We start from the raw sequence: 16783 nt of genomic DNA on the forward strand, positions 1-16783 counted from the left end.
TTTTAGGCTTCTTTCGTGGAAGTTCTTATTGTAAACTACTGCACTCTTAGGTCCCATTGACCTAGTTTTGGTCACTTATGGAAATTAATGTAATTTATTTCTTTCTGTTATATATTATTGTACTCTGCCATTATATTGCTCATATCAGATATTTGATCATTTTTGTTATTATATTACTCTGTTAGAGGCTTGTAAGTTGTAATTTTTCTTCCAAATTATTTTTTTGTGTGATACTTACCTGACAAGAGATCATTTTCTAGACACTGGGCTCTCAAATCTTCATTGACAATATTGACATGACCAATCAATTGAATTTTATCAGGTTTCCACAATCCATTTTTACATGTAATCTGTTTCTGGATTCGATTGTGCGTATAATTTTTAGCATCAACGTTTCGGATCACACTCTGTGATCCATCATCAGGATGAGAGAATGCAAGAATAGAATGGTAAAATATGAGAAAACTAGGATTTCTTAATCCAAAAATTGGCACCGAGGCCAAGGCATTAAAAATTCGTGATAAATTATATTTTCTGGTAAATTTCTGCAACCAAGATTTAGAAAACTAAACATAGACTTGGCTGAAAATTAAGCTAATGGGTATAGAGATGATATGACGACAAAATAAGATATGCATGTAAATGGTAATTTAATGGCTATATATCATGACTTCTGGTTTTTCACTCCACTGCTATAGCATTCTTTTTAAATTTTCTCAACAGATCAAGACAAAATTCAATAGTTTGACCACATTTCAGGGAGCGATATCATATTCTCTAGGATGAGACCAACTCTCAACAGCTTTGCATCTTTCACCCAAATATTCAAGCCTACAAGTAAGGCCCAAAAGGTTTTTTTTTAATTTATTTATTTTAAACCTTAACACCATAAACCCTTTTTTAAGGTTAGGGTATTTAGTACACTGTTGACACCTTAGCATTAACATCAGGGTTTTCCCTGAAGAGCACTAGGGTTGACGATTTTGTTAGTATGTTGAAACTTTAACAATAACATTAGGGACAAGGAACTTTTTCAGGCATTAGGGTTAGGCTAAGAAATTTTACATTTACGTTTTAGTATCTCAAAGCCAAAAATTAATTTTTAAAGGACTTAAAGTTCAGAATTCATATATTTCTAGCATTTGTGCCTCTCTACAGTGCAGAAAATGTGGAATTCAAACTGATTACTGTCTCATATCTTGGAAAGTCACAACATAGAGGCACCTTTGAGGGCTATAGGAATTGAAGTTGTGAAGAGATTGTAGCAACTTTTCTTTGTAATTACTAATTATCTTCTCTATATATTACTCTATTTTCTTCTCTTTCTTCTTCTAGTCATCTATCACATTTGGGTAAGCTAGAGTTCCATGAAAGATTAGTCAAGAGAGGTGCTATAACCCCAATGCTTACACCTTGGACAGAGTTGAGACCTTTCCATATAATATATTCAGTCCTGCTCTAGTCGCCCACATCACGTTGCTTTCCAATGCCAATCTCTTCCACATATTGTTCAGTATATCGAATGATTTGTCATATTGAGAGGATTACTCTTCCATACCATCACTAGTCCACATACTTTTGGGTACATATGGCAGTGTGGCATATTGGAAAGTTCAACGTATTAGAAATAAAAGAATATTTAAGGACAAGAAAAATAAGGTTGCAGAGATGAGGGTTTCTTTTGGGAATTAGAAAGGAAAACCTTAAATTTAAATGTAATCCCTATCTTTTCCAGCAAATTATGTCATAATGTTGCCTGAAAGACACTTTGCATATAGCCGAACCATCTCTAATATGAATAGCGTTAAATTGCTTCTTTCGGGCCTTCAAAGCAATCATGGCATTTATTTATTCAAGTGGCATCTGGGTAAAGTGTCATACCATTATGTGAAGACTATTAGCCTTTTCATTTGTCTCTTGCAAGACAACACAAAACATAACAACAAATACAAATTATCCACAGACATCACATACCATTGGTTCATAGCTAGGTTGTGATTAACAGAGTGAATTGAAACAATAATTGCTGTTGTAATTTTACCATCACCTAGATCTTAGAAGTTATTACATATCCTAATATACTAGCATTTCAATAAATTGAACTAACCTGTAAACCGGAAAGAGGTTAAGTGGTAATTTAATGAGGTTTTCTTATCAGAAAGCTAAGTTCAATTTTTCTATATTAATAAACATATCTACGATTTATAAGTGAGCCATATTTTCGAAGAGTGAAGCTAGGTGCAAGTCTCGGATAACTTTGTTAAAATTAGAAGATGTACTGCAACCACAACTGGGTGAGCCATACCTTGATGTTTAATGCAAGTCTCGGATGAATTTAACGAAAGAAACTTCATCGGGAGCTGACTTAAAATTATGCTCTTACTAACTAAATTTAACAAAAAATTAAATAAGTGGGAATGGACACTCATAGTAGAGCAATTTGTTGCCAGAAATCAGTCCACCCTACAATATCATTGTTGTATAACAAATAAACAAAACTTAAGCTTTAATCTTCTCATTCCTATCCCTCAAACACAATTTACACATAAAGAATCATAATAAAAAAGATTATTGTCTCCTGTTCATTCATACATAGAACATATATACCTACAGCGAGAAAACTGCATTTTACTTTACAATAAACAAGGGGTTCAATTTATACGGTAAAGCCCAAAAACATAAATTAAATATAAGACAGAGCTAAAAACCTGGAAACAGAACGAAGATGGCTCACAAGCTTGCTGAGAACGGATGAGCTCTCCATGGAATGTCGTTGTATTTGTCGTTATGTAAACAAATACAGTAATAATAATTTTTTCCGTTCTTCAACTTACATTGGGCATATGTTTGTTCTTTTATATTTTAAACACGGCTAAGATTAACGATAAAAATTGTTTATCCTTTGAATTGCCGTCGACGTCAAATTTAAATCCCTTCAGATGATATTTTTTGTTACTAAGATTTGCCTGCGGACGCGATAAGCATTGCATTTGTGACAACTTAGCTCGGACTATAAAAAGAAAAGAAAAAGGTAAGGTGGTTTTATAGTCCACGACACTATGCCATAGTTTTTGGGTTTACATAGGCGTACATACCCTACCCCCCAGTGGGATTTGAACTTGTGACCTCTCTTTCAAGAGTACAAGTTCTCCACCACTAGGCCAACTCAGGCTGTTTAAAATAAATAGGAGTTTAAAATTTAAATAGGAAAGTTATATTTTATATTCTCATACCAAACACAATGATAGTAAAATGTTTTTTTCTTTCATAAATAAATATTAGGTTCACTATTTTTTTATTTATTTTTTTTATTTTGGAGGAATATAAGTTTATTGATTGAAGTTATTTTATTCTTCCTTTTTCTAATCTATTTGTTAGAATATATATATATAAAATAAATTCAGTATCATATATATTATTTTTTATTTTTAAAATATAATTTATTTTTATAAGCATTACAACATATATTATATGTAAAATGTATAAAATATTATTTTTATATTTCATACTTTATGTTTGTGTGAATGTGTGTGTATATATATAATAAAGAATGATGATGATAATCATATGTTAGGTGAAACAAAGAGTGATAATTGGTGAGTTAAATAAATTAAATTATAAATTTAAGAGGGAGTATATTATTATTTTTATAAATTGACTTACTATTCTTTAACTAATCTAATTATTAAATAATTTGTATCTAAATTAAATAAATATTAAACTTGATTTTGATTAAATAGGTTGGATAACTATTTACATTGGATTAAAAATAATAAAAATTTAGAACATTTGAGAAATATAAGGAATAAATTTTCTAATAAAACATTTAGATACTTTTTATGAAATGTCATTTTGATTAGTATACGCAAATATAGTTTAAAATTTAAGATTTAATAGTTCTAAATCAATTTAATTTATATTTTTCTATTTCTTTAGAACATCTTACCATGCATGTGGTTCAATTCAAAAATTGATTCTCTAAGAATTCTATATAAAGTTGGATCAAAGTTTCCTATGGTAGTTGAGGGTGTGGGGTCCCATTTCAACATAAAATTTAATCTCCACAAATATAATTTTTTAGGATGACTATTTAAAAAATAATAATTTCAAACCCATTCTGAGATTTTAAAAAATAGTGAGATTCCTCCAAATCGCGTGAAACAGAATTGTTGCTTTCATGCATGGGTCATGCTTCATTCATTTGACTCAACCATCGAACTTTATTTAATTTATATGTGATTTAGATATACTAAGTGCAAAATAAAAAATGGAAAATGGAAAAATCCTCTAGATACATACCAATATTTTTATCCATTCTTTAAGAAAATGGGAATTAAGTCCCCACTTGAGATGTGTGGTATGGGCAATAAGGAATCAATCTTGAGGTACATATTCTTTTGAGTCTTGTTTAAATTTTCATGCTAACAAAAAACATATATTTTGTCAATAGAGCTCTCGGTGAAATAGTTCATCTTGTTGACAATCTTGGCTCTATACTACTAAATGTTCCAGCGTATGTTGTAGCAAGGATCGATAATCATCATAGGTCATTGCGTAATGAGGATCCAAGATTGTACTAATATTTATTGTGTCACTAGGCAATCAAAGACATACCTCTTACAATGGCATTAGCTATAATAGTCCATAAACCCCAAGGGATAACAATATAAAAAGCAACAATTGACATTGGCAAAACAAAGACGTGATGCATGACATTCACAACTATGTCAATAGTCAAATCGTTAAACCTTCACATTCAACCTATGTTTCTCCATCGAGAGATACTCAAAAATGAAAAACTACCCATACACTATTCTAAGGAAAAAAGAGGAAGATCGCTTGAGAAATTTATCTTTGCAACAAAGCAAAGACAAAATTCAAATCAAATTCTTCGTCAAGTAATTGAATTCATCCATTGTTCAACATATCCTTCACTTGGAGAGTGGAAAAAAAGAAACAAATGCACATTCCTATTTGTTGTCTAACTTTTTTTTCCCTAAAATAATATAATTAAAAATATTTTTTTCTATTGGCTAACACATTGCACCTCTTTTAGGTGCAACTGCTAGTTTTATTTTACAATTATATTTAATAATTAAAAATAAGTGACACGGAAAAGAAAATAAATGATGGCACTTCACAACTGTTTGAAATCTTCAATTAGGGTTTCTAGAAATGTGCAGGGGTATTAGGTGTCTTTCCATGGCTCCTCTAGGGAAAATATGTGGTCTCCTCAAGGTAAAATCACACCTAACAGCTTACAACCATGGGAGTTTTTGAATTCTCAGTGCGAAAGTTGGGTTTTAAATTTTAGAAGGGGGATTCTTCTGAAGCACGTAATTATGGGGTTTCATTGGTGGACGAAAATCATGAAAATGGGTCAAAGGTTGGTTGCAAGGGTTTTAGGACGGGCGTTAGCTACCAAAGCAGCATGCAAGGTCTACGTGGGGGGAACACAACTCCTTCACTGCTTAAAGGGGAAAGCATGAAAATGGGATGCAACTGGCTCCCAAAATGATACATGGTCTAGTCAACAGAAGCAAGGTTAGGCGGTAGTGCAAACAGGGATGGGAAAGGTCAATGCCCAGGTGAGAGTGTTGAGGGGTGTTCGTGGATGAGGATGGGAACTATTGAGTGTCAAAACTAGCAGAAGAATGTATCTAGGATAACCATGTGTGCCTCTAAATCGATCAATTTGGAGGTGAATATAGAAGATGAAAATGAGATCACTCATAATATTTTAGTTTTATCTGAACTAGGAGTCATTGAAAAATGTTGAGGGGTTTGGCCAAGCCTGCAAGAACTTCATCAATGGATTTTAGAGCATTGAGAACCTATTTTGGAAGGGTATGTCCAGATTTATCCTATTGTTAAAAATATTTTTTATTATTGTTTTTGAAAAATCTCACCTGACAAAAATAGGGTGATGTGTGAGCATTTTTGGAGTTGAAAGGACAACTTTTCTTTGATGCTAAAACCATGGCATTCAAAGCTTTGCCCCTCTACAAAGAAATTTGATAGAGTTCCTATTTGGGTTCGACTTCCTAATTTATCCATTCATCTCTTGTTTGACTCTTTGTTGGAAGCTATTGGTAATACATTAGGTGACTTTCTGATGGTGGATGACAACTCCTCAAATCTTCTGTTCACATTTTAGTTTAAATGGATATCATTGAAAGCTTTCCAACAAAAATTTCTATTAAATCAACCCATGGTTGTTGGGTACAACCCATTGACTATGAAAGGATTTCGTTCAAATGTAGGAGATATTTTTGTACATGTCATGTAGTTCTTGATTGTAAACCTGTGCGAGCATCTAAGTCTACCACTTGGTGGAAAGACGTATCACAGTAGCATTATATTATTGAGAATTAAAGAAGTTTTTCTCAAGTTGTGGCAAAAGATTGTGCCTCCAAAGTGGCCTCCCCTTGGAAACATGGTAAAGTGACAGAGGGATTGGGTGTGCCTCATCAAGTTGAGGTGTCAACACTAGATGGTAGAGAGAAAGAACAATCTAATGGTCGGCAGGAATAGGTGGATTTAATGACAAAGGAAAGCAATGCCACTGAGGAGTATTTTGAGAAGGTTGATGGTGGGTTGGATCTCAAGGTTAACTTGTCCCTGTGGCAGTTAGAGGCCTCTAGAGTTGAAGATGGATGGTAGATAGTCAAGAGGAAAAAAGAAAAGGTTCCCAAGAAACTAGATATGGTTCTTAGATCTCATACAAAAGGGAAACCTAGATAATTATCTTTATCTTTTTTGAGAGATTGTTACTAGTTTTTTGATTTGTTGAATTTTTGTTCTGTTGATGGGATGGTGGAACCCTTGTTTCCACCCTTGCTTTCAAGCATGTTCCTCATAGTTTCTTTTAATAAAACTCATTATTACTGACCCAAAAAATGGTGTCACAAAGTAGCTAAGTACTTGCCTCTAGCTATGCAAGCTCAATATTGATATAGAATTGTACTATTAAAGTAAATCAAATACAAAAATAGGCAAGGTAAGACCTTAATTTAAAATTAATTAAGCTTGTGGGCTCCATGAGACATGTGCAAAAGAAAAAGGAAACTCCTCGTGTCTAACGTATTGTGTTGTAAAAGGCTTTTTTTTTAAATGGAATTTTTGGCCCCAAAAAACACCAAGAATTGATTATTAGTTGAAGAAGAATATATTACAGGCCAAACTAGCAAGAATCTTTATTCAATTATGCTAATTTTGAATTATATATATTTTTAAAAATGTATCCAATAAGGTCCATTTCTTTTTTTAAATAATAATAGTAACAACAAAAATAATTAAAATATTTTTTTTAAAATATTTTTTTTATTCATTTACATTATCTTTATTATGTTTTAATGTTTAATCTTTTATATATTTTTTTAAACAAGAATAATTATATTATTCTTTATTGCAAAAATTAAAATGTGATGAAGCCATGATACCTACAATATATGTTAGAGTAAGACGATTAACTTTAATTGTTTCATTAAAGTTGTCTTTTATCCTCTCTTAAGATTTCACTTTCATGCATAGTTGGCATTTAATAAATGTTTTCATTTATTAAATGGCTTTATCTCTTTAGGGAATCCATGATAAGACCACATGGTCCCCTTATCTCTTTAGGAGTGGATCACAAGGGTTCCCTTATCACCTTATCCTCCTTAGAGATTGAATGGTCCTTTATATAGACATCATCTCTCTTGTATTTTATATCTTGAGAACTCATTTCTCATTCATGAGAAGACTTCTCATTTTTATATGAATATATTATTTCTGTTTTGAGAGCAGTCTTCCCTTCTTTACTTCATCTTCCTTGTAACAGGTTTTTTTTTGCAGGTATTTCTAGGATTTGTGAAGTTGTTTTTTTATCAATTTCTACATGGTATTAGAGTGCAAGTCATTGGTTTGAGTCTCTCAAACCCTTTGACCCTTCGTCCTTGTAGGCTTGGATTATCAACATGGTATGTAGTGGGTGCAAATCCCACATGATAAATGGTTATATCTGCCTCCATCGTGTGGGGGGATATTGGCATAGCGACTATATCCTTGATGAGATCCCTCTCCACCACCAGTACATGTTATTTGTGTGATGGCAAAATTTACATGGTATCAAAGTCGCAGATTTGCACCTTCATGTTCTTGTTTGAATGTTTTTGAAGCTTATGTACTGTTGAAAAGAAAATCCAATTTTTTTTCCCTTCTAGCACTTTTACACTATGTTTTAGCGCATTTAAATTATATTGTAGCACATCCGCACAAAGTTTTAGCACTTTTCATTATGTTTTAACACATCTAAAATATGTAATAGTGCATTTAAAATATTTTGTAGCACTTTTTTTATATTATGTAGTGCACTTGCAATTTGATTTGGTAGTCAAACTTTGGAAGGCCATAACTTGGTCATCTAGACTCCAAATTGCATGTAATGTTTTTTGATTTGGGGTAGGAACTCCCAAATTTTCTAATGGTGAAATTATTTTTACATTTTGATGCATGGATTTTTAGATCTTAAACATTTTTTTATGACTCTACCTTCTTAATCTTCATTTTTGCAACTTCTAGAGCTTCGTACGAGCTCATACAGACACATATTTATGCTCTATTTTTTTTTAAGTGCCCATTTTTCTGAGATCTATCCAGATCTTCTATCAAAAGATAGTCCTCTTTGAGCAAAAAAATCACTTTTAGAAAGTGGCCTTATTTGGCCTCTTTGGTACTTATCCTCTATTAGATCCTTTTGTGATCTAATTAATTTTTTTAATGAATATGATATTCTTTTATATTGGAAGTTGTAATCATAACAAAAAAAGGGCTACTTCTCTTCTTTTTTTGCAACTAGCAAATTGTACCTGCACTCCATTGTAAAGTGCCAAAAAATTGTATTTCAAGGGGTGACTTATGACTTAGTGAAACTGGAGGGACGTGATCTTGTGTAAATCCAAATGTATTGACTCATTTAAGTGTCTTAAGTCAATTGGGAAATCATAATTTGAACTCTTAATTCCACATAATTAAATATACAATTTATTTTGTGGTTTGTGTAAGAATTTGCCTCAGGGAAAGATTCACCTAAGATCGTAGAACTTGAACACAAGCACAATTGTAGAGACCAAAAAGGAGTATGATCAATATATCAAAGTATGTCCTCATACATTGCTTTGTATTGTATGTACAAACATACTAGGAGTGTCTGTATATAAAGGCCTCTTAGGAAGCACCTAGAATGTCTCTAGAAAGAACTACGAGATAAGATAAGCATGACAACTAAGAACATGTCTTATCCATCATTCTAGATGAGAGGATAAGAATGACAAGGTGTATCTCAAGTAGAGATGTTGTAGACACCATGTGCATAAATGAGGTGCAAACTCCTATGTTGTCAACATGACAACTCACAAGAGTGCACATACTCCTAGGTGACTAATAAATAAATATTAAAATAATGCATTAACATAAGTAAACTTAAGTAAATGTAAATAGTAAATACGTATTTACACCAACACCCCCCCTTAAGTACAACTTAGGGGAATGCACTTAAGTTCACAAAAACTAGGGTGAAATGCATAATGGGTCTCGGCCACTAGGCCATGTTAGGTATCCATATACATAATGAAAATGTAGTGCAATCTCTCATAAAGAAGAGAAAGAGGGAAAACCTCATGGGAAAAACCCTCCCCCAAAAAGAGAGATGAAAAGACAAGATGCATGGATGGATGGAGTAATCAAGACCCCCCCATTATGACATACATCAAGTATATACAAAAGAGAAATGGGAGAAGGACAAAACCCCTAAGAGGAAAAAGTCCCCCCCCCCCCAAAATGTAAGGTGTCGACCAATGAGAAATGCTCCAATGTAGAAGTTGATCCTTGATCGCTAAATGATGTTCCTCCCCTTTGGAAGAAACAATAATATTGGTACTAGTGAGATGCTTCCCCTATGTGTAGAAAGAATCTCGATGATGAAAGGTGTCTCTGAAAATTGTTCAAGTGTCCTTGTGTCGCTACTGATGCGGCTCCTTCCAAAACTATTGAGAAGAAGTGTAGATCGAGCAAGGATGCATATAGAACCTATCTCAAGAAATCAACAGTCTCCTCAAATGAGAAGGAGACCTCCGACAATTGTTGTACATAAGGATCCAGCTCATCCTTCATGATTCAAAGTTTTTAGAGAGCATTGATGGAGTAGTTTGAGATGCAATATCTTAATCTTCTGCACTATTTTTTGGGCCTGCAAGTTACTCAAACTTCTAATGGTATTTCTATCTGTCAATAGAAGTATGCTCTTGATATGCTCCATTAATTCAACATGCTTAATTGAAAGCCTTGCCCTACACCATTTCAATCAATGATTTTCTTGTCTACCACTTGTACTATTGCTTTAGTGGATCTCACTTTATATCGACAATTGGTTGGTAGTTTTTTGTACCTGACACACACTCATCCTGATCTTTCCTTTGCAATTGGATTTGTTTCTCAGATTTCCCATGATCCTCATGAGAGTCATTGGCAGGTAGTCAAACATATTTTGAGGCACATTAATGACACTACCTAGTTTGACATTCACTACATATAGGATCCCTACACATTGTTGACTTCACTGACTCGGATTGGGTTGGTGATGTTGATGATAGGAAGTCTACATCTAGCTTCATGTTTTGTCTTGGATTTGGTCCTATCACATAGTCTTGCAAGAAGAAATATGCTATTACACTATCATCTATAGAGGTTGACTACTAAGAAATGGTATTATCTAGTCAGGAGGTTTATGGCTTTGACACTTGATGACTAAATTTAGGTTTCCTCCTAATAGTCCCATTATTCTTTGGTGTGATAATCAAAGTGCCATTCATATTTCTTGCAACCCAATGGAGCATTAGCGTACTAATCATATTGAGGTCCATATGCATTTCATCTGTTAGTTGATCCAGAATGGTGTTTTCATCTTAGAGTACATTCCTACAAAAGATGAGGTTGCCAACATCTTCACTAAATCTTTAGCATCATCGTGCTATCTTGAGTTGTGCACCATGCTTGGGGTGAAGGAAGTTGTCCTTGGGGGGTCTAAGTGAGGCCTTCCTTCCCTTTTCATGTTTTTTAGCATGTTTCATCATCTCTTTTCATAGTAGAGTTGTTCCCACCTAGTTTCCTCTATTTATCGTGTTCATAGAGATTTGGTTGTAATTGGGTACCTCATCAGGCCATGTTGATGGGACCCAATTTTTATCCTACCTTATCACTCATTGTAAGGGGGGGTGTTAGAGTAAAAGGCTTAACTTTAATTATTTCATTAAAGTTGACTTTTATCCTCTATTAAGATTTCACCTTTATCCATAGTTGGCATTTAATAAATGCTTTCATTTATTAAATGGCTTTTATCTCTTTAGGGAATCTGTGATAGGATTGCATGGTACCCTTATCTCTTTAGGAGTGGATCACAAGGATTCCCTTCCTCCTCGGAGATTGAATGATCTTTTTTATATAAATATCATCTCTCTTATATTTTATATCTTCATAACTCATTTCTCATTCATGAGAACACTTCTCATTTTCACATGAATATATTAATTATGTTTTGAGAGAAATCTTCCCTTCTTTGTTTCATCTTCCCTATAATAGGTATTTGCTTGCATGGGTTATTTCCAAGATTTGTGAAGTTGTCTTTTTATCAACACCTACAATATAGTCATGCCAACCGAAGAAATGTGCTTGAAATTAGAAATTTAAAAAATAAGTTATATGCAAAATAACAATGATAAAATAAAATAATAATAATAAATATATATGAAGATTCATAAATCAGTATATAAGAGTCCAATTCAATCAACCAATTAAAACATATAAACTTAACATAGAAAAATTATAAAGTTAAAAATTTGTCATCTAGTTAAAAAAAATCCTAATAGTTATATAAAAGAAACAAACAAAATGAATTCTAATTAGTCTATTAGAGTTCATTTAATAATAGGTTAATATAAGGAATTCAAAATATGTGACAACAATGCATAGCCTACCAAAAAGTACTAATAAGGTGCAATCTGATTTTTAATAGTATTTTATTTTAATATAAATTATATTATTTAATGAGAGATTGATCCTTCTATTCATGAACCATGGCTTAATGAATTTAACTCAAAAATACATAGTTTAATCATGATAGCAATGTCACACTTTAACTTGCTATAAAAATCTCTCTTATTTAACAATTGATGAGCTAGGGAGATTTAGAAAAAAATATTCATAAGGAACGACACTTATTGAAGGTTTAGCAAATAGGGTTGCAAGCAAAGTAGGTAACCTTGGAAGAAACTAGGTGGTTAATCACACTTGAGATAAAATAGTACCGGGATGGGTTACCTCCCTGAAAGTCTCATTACTTCATTGAGAGGTGAATTATTTTTAACCACTACTCATAAAACAAGGATCGATGAGTTTGACTCAAAGACTACACATTCAATCTTGATTGCAATATCGTGATTTAACTTAATTTGATAAATATCTCCTACTTAGCAATTATTATTTGTGATAAATAATCTCTTTCTACTATTAAAATATAAAGTGACATATTCAAAAAAAAGGGTTGGGGATACAAGATCACCCCATGAGAGTCTACTAGGCACGAAGGTCAGAAAATTATAAAATATTAATTTAAAAAGTAGATATGAAAGCCCTTAAGCTACAAGAGTTGTTTTAGTTGAGGGAAGAGGATCATGGTAATCATCATAACCCCATATATTAGCAGAGTTAACAAGTGGGTCAGGCATGGCCCAACCATCATCAATAGCTTCTTCTTCTTTTTTCCTTCTTAGTCCTAGGAGGTGAAGATGGCCAAGGTTAGGCAAGGGAACAACCATTTAGATGAAGTGGTCTTAGACTATGTAGAACCACCACTAGAGGTAGACCAACCAATAAAAAGAGCAACACCAGCACCAAAGGACCAACCAGAGATGTGCCTTGGTGGGGAAGTCAAATGGTAATGTCAACCATCATTCCACTACTAGGAGAGTGACAAAGAGCTTGAGACCAAGGAGGTTGGGGGTTGGGGGAAAAAGAATTGCGGCCATGGCAGAAACCTTGGGGAAAAGTGCAATTAGAGGCAGAATTCATGGTAGTTTGGCCACCATACATGGGTCACTTCCCCAATGGATAAGAAGCTCCTATAAATGGGCCACATTATTGGCATGTACTTTAATATGCATTACTAAGTGAAAGAACTGCGACCATGACAACAACCTTGGGGTAAAGTGCAATCAGAGGCAAAATTCATGGTACTCTGGCCACCATACATGGGGAATTTCCCCAATGGATAAGAAGCTCCTATAAGTAGGCCACCTTATTAACATGTACTTGAATATGCATAATTATATTACTGCAAATTCAAGCTTTAGTGTAGATGGAAACATTTATACCAAGAAAGTTATGACTAAAAAGATCAACATTCTTATCTTTCCAAAGAGTAAATATAATCTTCATCCTAAAAGCATGCCAAATCTAACTGTATTTGAGGGGAGGTCTACGTGAATCACCCAACAAAATTATATGCCAAGAAAAAGGCTCAAGCCAAAAGGATTTGAAAACATCATGAATCTAGAACCAATACTATTGAGGCTCTCTAATAAAACTAGAAAATATGATGAAATGTCACAGGTAGCCCACAAAAGGGACACCTAGGATCAAGAACTCCTAGATGCTTGAGTCAAGGACCCATGGGAAGGCTTTGAAAAAGAGAACACCAAGAAAAGTGTTTAATCTTTATCTCAGTAATGGCGATCCAACTCATGTGAAATTTTACTCTCCAATTTTGTTGAAAAGATTGGAAGTACCAACGTTGGTTAAGAGTATTAATCATAAGAAAATGTAGCACTAAGAATAGGTATCACATCTTAGTCTTGTGACTAGAAAGAGGAGTGTCTAATACCACTTTCAATCCTTCCTCCATGGCTTAATAGATTGAGCATCCAACTTCTAAAGCATGCAAGGAGGCAGAGCATAAACTAGCAAGTCAAAAGGCTATCAATCTAGGCAAGATAGATGAAATTGGACCTACAAGTCATCCCACATTCTAAGGTTCATGGTAGATTTGGAGAACAAATATTTGGGTGTTATGATGTCTTGTTTATGGAAACACAAAAGCATTGACACTATGAACCTTAGCAAGAGGGAACCCTTGCACAAAAAAGAGGGGATACCACAAAATATTATATTGGTTCATAGAAATCTCATCCATGAACCTATCACTAGCCCAATGTAGCCAAGACTTGATGGCTTCCTGAGCTCTCCAAATGCTTTTGACAACAAAAGTGCCTTGGTTCTGGCATTATGAGAAAAGTTTGAAAGTAATACCATTATAGGTTAGTCTATTGACTGGGAAACCTATTGAGCTATCATTTTGCACGATGTTGATTGAAAAAGATCCTTTCGAATCCCTCTCTTGAAAATTTGATCAAGGACCAACTCCAAGGTTCCAAGTGTTAGAATCTGAAAAGATTAACAACCCAGAAAACTAGTGCAAAGAGTAAATATCTAAACTATGAATGCAAATGATACAAAATCAAAATAGCAACACAGAGTTAGTCTCCAAGAGAGTAATGCAAATGCTAGAAGCAAAATAGCATTACGAGGATGCAAAAACAAGAGATGCAAATACAAGCCAGGTAGCATGCTTATATAGGCTAGGAAGAGGGAGGAGGTGCCAACACCAACCAATGAGGAGCAACCATATATCGGACTAAAGATAGCAAAGTATCTTCCCAAGATAACTAATGGATGCTCACATGTAGGAAGGTGACACCTCACAACCATTCACCTAATAAGACATGCTTTATTAACCCAAGCGAGATTATTAAAAGTGTAGGGAAAACCTAGCAAAATAGGAAAAATAAAAAACTACACTAACACCCCCCCATAAGCGAAGCTTAGGTGGATGCTAACCTAGAAAAGCTATGAAAGCAGAAAAATGGGTCCTGGCAATAAGGCCTGAACAGGTACCCAATACAAGAAAAAGAACTAGATGAAGGAAACTAAGCCTCCAATCTAGGAAATGTCCCAAAGAGAGGAACAAAAAAGAGCATGAAGCATCTCCGAAGCATGAAGCTACAAACACTGTCAGAAGAAACTGCTAGAACCCCCATAATGCTGAACAGGGAGAGGGGTGACAGGAACACTGAAATGCAATGCCAAAAACATCTGCAAGAAGAAGAATCAGGAACACCAATAGTGCAATAGAAGTACAAGCACATGATAAAGGGTGGTGTCACCGACACACTGCATGGGCTAATGTCGTGGAAGAAAAATTCACTTGACAAAAGTGAATGGGCACAAAATGGCAAAACATCATGACCCCCCATGGCACTTTATAACTGAGTGCGAGTACAAACAAACACAAGGTGTACAAGATCCCATATATGCAAAAGCAGGCACTTTATCTCAGTGCGTTTACAAAAAAAGGAATGCAACAGAATAGAAGAATACAATGCTCAGAAGTCAGAAAGAAGAGTGAGCCAAAAGAACAGAAGAAGAGATTCCAGGACCTGTAGAATCCAAGTAATCCACCAGAGTCTGAAAGTGAAAAACTCGAAGGAGAAAGAACCTAGAGCAGAATCTAGATAAAAGACCTCTACAACTGAATAACTCATAGAACCAGCTTTTCAACGATATCTGGCGAGCCCAGAAAAGAGTCTGAATGAGCGAGATATGGCTCCTAGAAGGCAAAATAGAACATCTAGCTTTGATTGCCAAAATAGGCAACCAAACTGTAGAAGAAAAAAAAACCTGTACCATCATCTCCATCTCAGAACCATCTTTTCGACGCATTTTTTGGATCAAAAAAATACGTCTGTATGCTCATGTTACAGAAGAAAAAATGACAGGGCCTCCTCATGAAGAGCATATGCTAAAAGTGAAACTTGGGCACAATAATCAAGGAAACAAATAGCACCACTGCGATCTACTCGAAAAATCATGCACTTTAAAAAAAAGAATTGCCTCGATACGAGGTCGTATGAGAAAGTCACGACTGAGAATCTGCAATTTTTGAAGAATTCATGCATGAAAATCAAAAAACAACTCCACTAGTGGATAGAGCACAAAAAAATAGCCAAGTTCATAATAAGAATCATCAAAATCGGAGTCCGTATGAGCAAGAACGAGACATTTGAAAACTGCGTTCAAATCTGCGACTGCCAATGGAGAGGGGTATGGCTGTAGCTTTTCATGCTCGATTTAAAAAAATATACAGCTTGCATGCAAAATCTAAAAGATACCCAGATGGTTTTTCGAGGCCGCGAACAAAACCTAGAAAGCGTTTTTCTTTTTGATGTACAGAAGATGCTGTTGTAGTGTAAATTGGACACCTTTAACAATAAAAAAGGGCTCAAAAAATTAAAAAATGACCCCAGCAACCAAAATATGACATGCAAATGCTGGATCAGCTTCCTAAGTCCATCAATGGTATGCTGGAACCTGCAATACTGATTGAAAACTTCAAATATGCAAGTTGGTTGTCAGATTTGAGATTGAAACCCCAGAGAAAAACTGTTTTTGTCAAAACTTTTGTGATTCTCAGGATCATCCAAAGATGCAAGAGAAGAGCATACTTCTTTTTTCAAAAAACTACAATAAATTTTATTTGCCCGCCCCCCCCCCCCCCAAATCTCTCAAATAAGAAAACTAAAATCTACTCTTGCACATAGAAAAGCTCTGATACCCTGTTAGAATTTGAAAAGATTAACAACCCAGAAAACTAGTGCAAAGAGTAAATATCTAAACTATGAATGCAAATGATACA

At 34.2% G+C, this 16783-nt stretch overlaps 1 protein-coding gene across 1 annotated transcript in view; it reads right to left on the minus strand.

Annotated features, from left to right (window-relative positions):
- LOC149541559 (Thioredoxin superfamily protein) overlaps positions 1-3015 on the minus strand; it is an 86457-nt gene extending 83442 nt beyond the window's left edge. The window contains exon 1 of the mRNA XM_089796771.1: positions 2709-3015. Coding sequence (XP_089652897.1) covers positions 2709-2764 — 56 coding nt within the window. The 5' untranslated portion in view covers positions 2765-3015. The remainder of the gene's footprint in view (positions 1-2708) is intronic.
- Between the last annotated feature and the right edge of the window lie 13768 nt (positions 3016-16783).

Source organism: Cupressus sempervirens, chromosome 8 (assembly GCF_028749045.1).
Source record: "Cupressus sempervirens isolate cs-2001-9-10 chromosome 8, ASM2874904v1, whole genome shotgun sequence".
Lineage (NCBI taxonomy): Eukaryota > Viridiplantae > Streptophyta > Pinopsida > Cupressales > Cupressaceae > Cupressus > Cupressus sempervirens.